Raw genomic sequence first — 2500 nt, 5'->3', positions numbered from 1 at the left:
ACGAAAGCAAGTGTGTTGTGTCAAGGTGAAGGTCGGGAAGGAGAGAGAGGGGGGTGGGGGGGGGGGGCGGAAGGCGTGGGGGTGGAAAAAGTTCCGAAGGGGTGGGGGGGGGGGGGGGGGGGGGGTTGAAGGGGGTCAAGTCACTGATGGTTGTGTAAAGCCTTAGAAGGGTTCTTGACCTTTCACTGGTGTTTGTGTCCACTCGACAGAAATGGAAGAACGTTGTTGGGGTGGGGTGGGGGTGGGAAAGCGGGCGGGCGGAGGGGGGTGGGGGGGGGGGGGGCTTTCTTCTTGTTCCTTGTTTTCCGTCACTGATCAACTGAGAGGGTGTTTTTCCGTTTGAATGCTCTCTCTCTCTCTCTCTCGCTCTCTCTCCTCTGTCAGTGTGTGTGTGTAGCGCGCTCTCGCGCTATCTGAATCTCTGTATCTCTCTCTCTGTGTGTGCAGCTCTCTCTCTCTCTCTCTCTCACTCCTCTCTCTCTGTGCCTGTCTCTCCCCTCTCCCTCTCTCCCTGTAGCGCGCTTTCTCTCTCTGTGCCTCTCACTCTCTCCCCCCCCCCCTCCCTCTCTCTCTCTCTCCTCGAGTCTCACTCTTGCTCTGTCTGTCTCACCCCCCCCCGGCTGTCTCTCTCTCTCTCTCTGTGCCTCTGTCTCTCGGCCGACTTTTCCTCGTCATTTTTGTCCGTCACTGAGTCTTTAGTCTCAGTCTCTCCGTCATTCGCTCTTTAGTATCTGTCCTTGTCTTTCTCTCCGTCTCTCTCCCTCTCCCACTGTTTCTTTTTGTTGTCTGTCTCTGTCTCAGTGTCTCTCTCTCTCTCTCTCTCTCTCTCTCCTCCTGTCGATCTCAGTGACCGCCTGTGTGTTTCGTCAGAAACTGACGACTGACGGAACGCATGCACGGCCCACGCCCATGCAGGAACGAAGACGCATAGGCCCCTACACATACACAGCTACACAGCTACACACACACACACACACACACACACACACACGTGCGCGCGTTCTCAGACTGACAGAGACATACATACACACTACTGATTTGCATACGCACTCAGTGATACAGCACGGTATACGCACGAACCCTCAATTTTGCACTTACGCATGCACGCCCGCGCGCGCGTGCAGACACTGAGACACTGACAAGGCATAAAGCACACACACACACACACACACACACACACACACACACACACACACACACACTGACATACATACAACACGCACACACACACACCACAAATATACCAAACACACACACACACACACACACACACACACAAATATACCCCCCCCCCCCCCCACAAATATACCACCCCCCCCCCCCCTACAAATATACCACACACACACACACACACACACACCACACACACACACACACACACACACACACACACACACACACACACACACAGAGTCAAGGTCGTTCGGCTAGCGATAATGAATAACCGCCGTGTCCGTCACCAGACGGCACGATTTGACTTTTGACATTGCTTCTCTTCGCCTGACTGAGAGATCTCTGACCTCTGAACTCTGAACTCTGCACGACCATGTCACCACAGCCGCTCTTATCATGACAGTTTGTGGAGACATTTCATAGAAGAATTGTTTCATAAAAAAAAAAGACTCAAGGATGAATCCATTCTGGAGCGCCGTCACTAAGCACCCACCCAGCAACACACGCGTGCGCGCGCGCGCACACACATGCATACACACACACACACACACACACACACACACAGAGGACATTTCATCATCTTTGGAAACAAGGTCGTCTGCGCACAGGGGCGTGAAGCGAAAAGGGATGAGGTGTGTGTGTGTGTGTGTGTGTGTGTGTGTGTGTGTGTGTTTTCAAAAGATGATGAAATCACGGGTCTGAGCGTGTGTGTGTGTGTGACGTTTCAAAAGATGATGAAATGGTCTGTGCGTGTGTGTGTGTGTGTGTGTGTGTGTGTTCGCCTGTGCGCAGATCAGACTGTTGTGGACCATTCATTGCTTTCGGCTGATGCAATTTGTTTCAACAAGCTTACATCATCCATGAAGAGAGAGAGAGGAGAGAGAGAGAGAGGGAGAGAGAGAGAGAGTTTATTCTTCAGCCCGTACAAATTATAGCCTCTTTGAGAGGATAAACCAACATCTGTTACGTCGAATTAGTTTGAATAAAAATGAACACACACACACACGTGTGTGCGAGCGTGCACACACACACACACACACACACACACACACACAGATTGTGTAAGGAAATTGTAGTCAGTCGCTCAGTTGAATTGCTTTGTGTGCAGACATTCCCAACCAAAGCACATGGGATTTGAACCCTGATGCATCCTATGTGTACTACTGTGCCAACGAGACCATCCACGGTGAGTTTTTACTCTGTGTGTGTGTGTGTGTGTGTGGTGTTTCAAAGTGTATGTGTAGTATTTGTGTGTGTGTGTGTGTGTGTGTGTGGTGTTTCAAAGTGTGTGGTGTTTCAAAGTGTATGTGTAGTGTTTGTGTGTGTG

The 2500-nt window shown here is 51.1% G+C and overlaps 1 protein-coding gene across 1 annotated transcript in view; it reads left to right on the top strand.

The window, feature by feature from the left end:
* The window catches only part of LOC143277919 (phosphoserine aminotransferase-like), a 27656-nt gene that overhangs the window by 11489 nt on the left and 13667 nt on the right, over positions 1-2500 (top strand). The window contains exon 5 of the mRNA XM_076582887.1: positions 2282-2359. Within this exon, the coding sequence (XP_076439002.1) occupies positions 2282-2359 (78 nt within the window). The remainder of the gene's footprint in view (positions 1-2281; positions 2360-2500) is intronic.

The sequence above is a fragment of the Babylonia areolata genome, chromosome 35 (genome assembly GCF_041734735.1).
Source record: "Babylonia areolata isolate BAREFJ2019XMU chromosome 35, ASM4173473v1, whole genome shotgun sequence".
Lineage (NCBI taxonomy): Eukaryota > Metazoa > Mollusca > Gastropoda > Neogastropoda > Buccinidae > Babylonia > Babylonia areolata.
The sequence above is the reverse complement of the archived record's forward strand: the minus strand, read 5'-3'. Positions and strand labels throughout refer to the sequence as shown.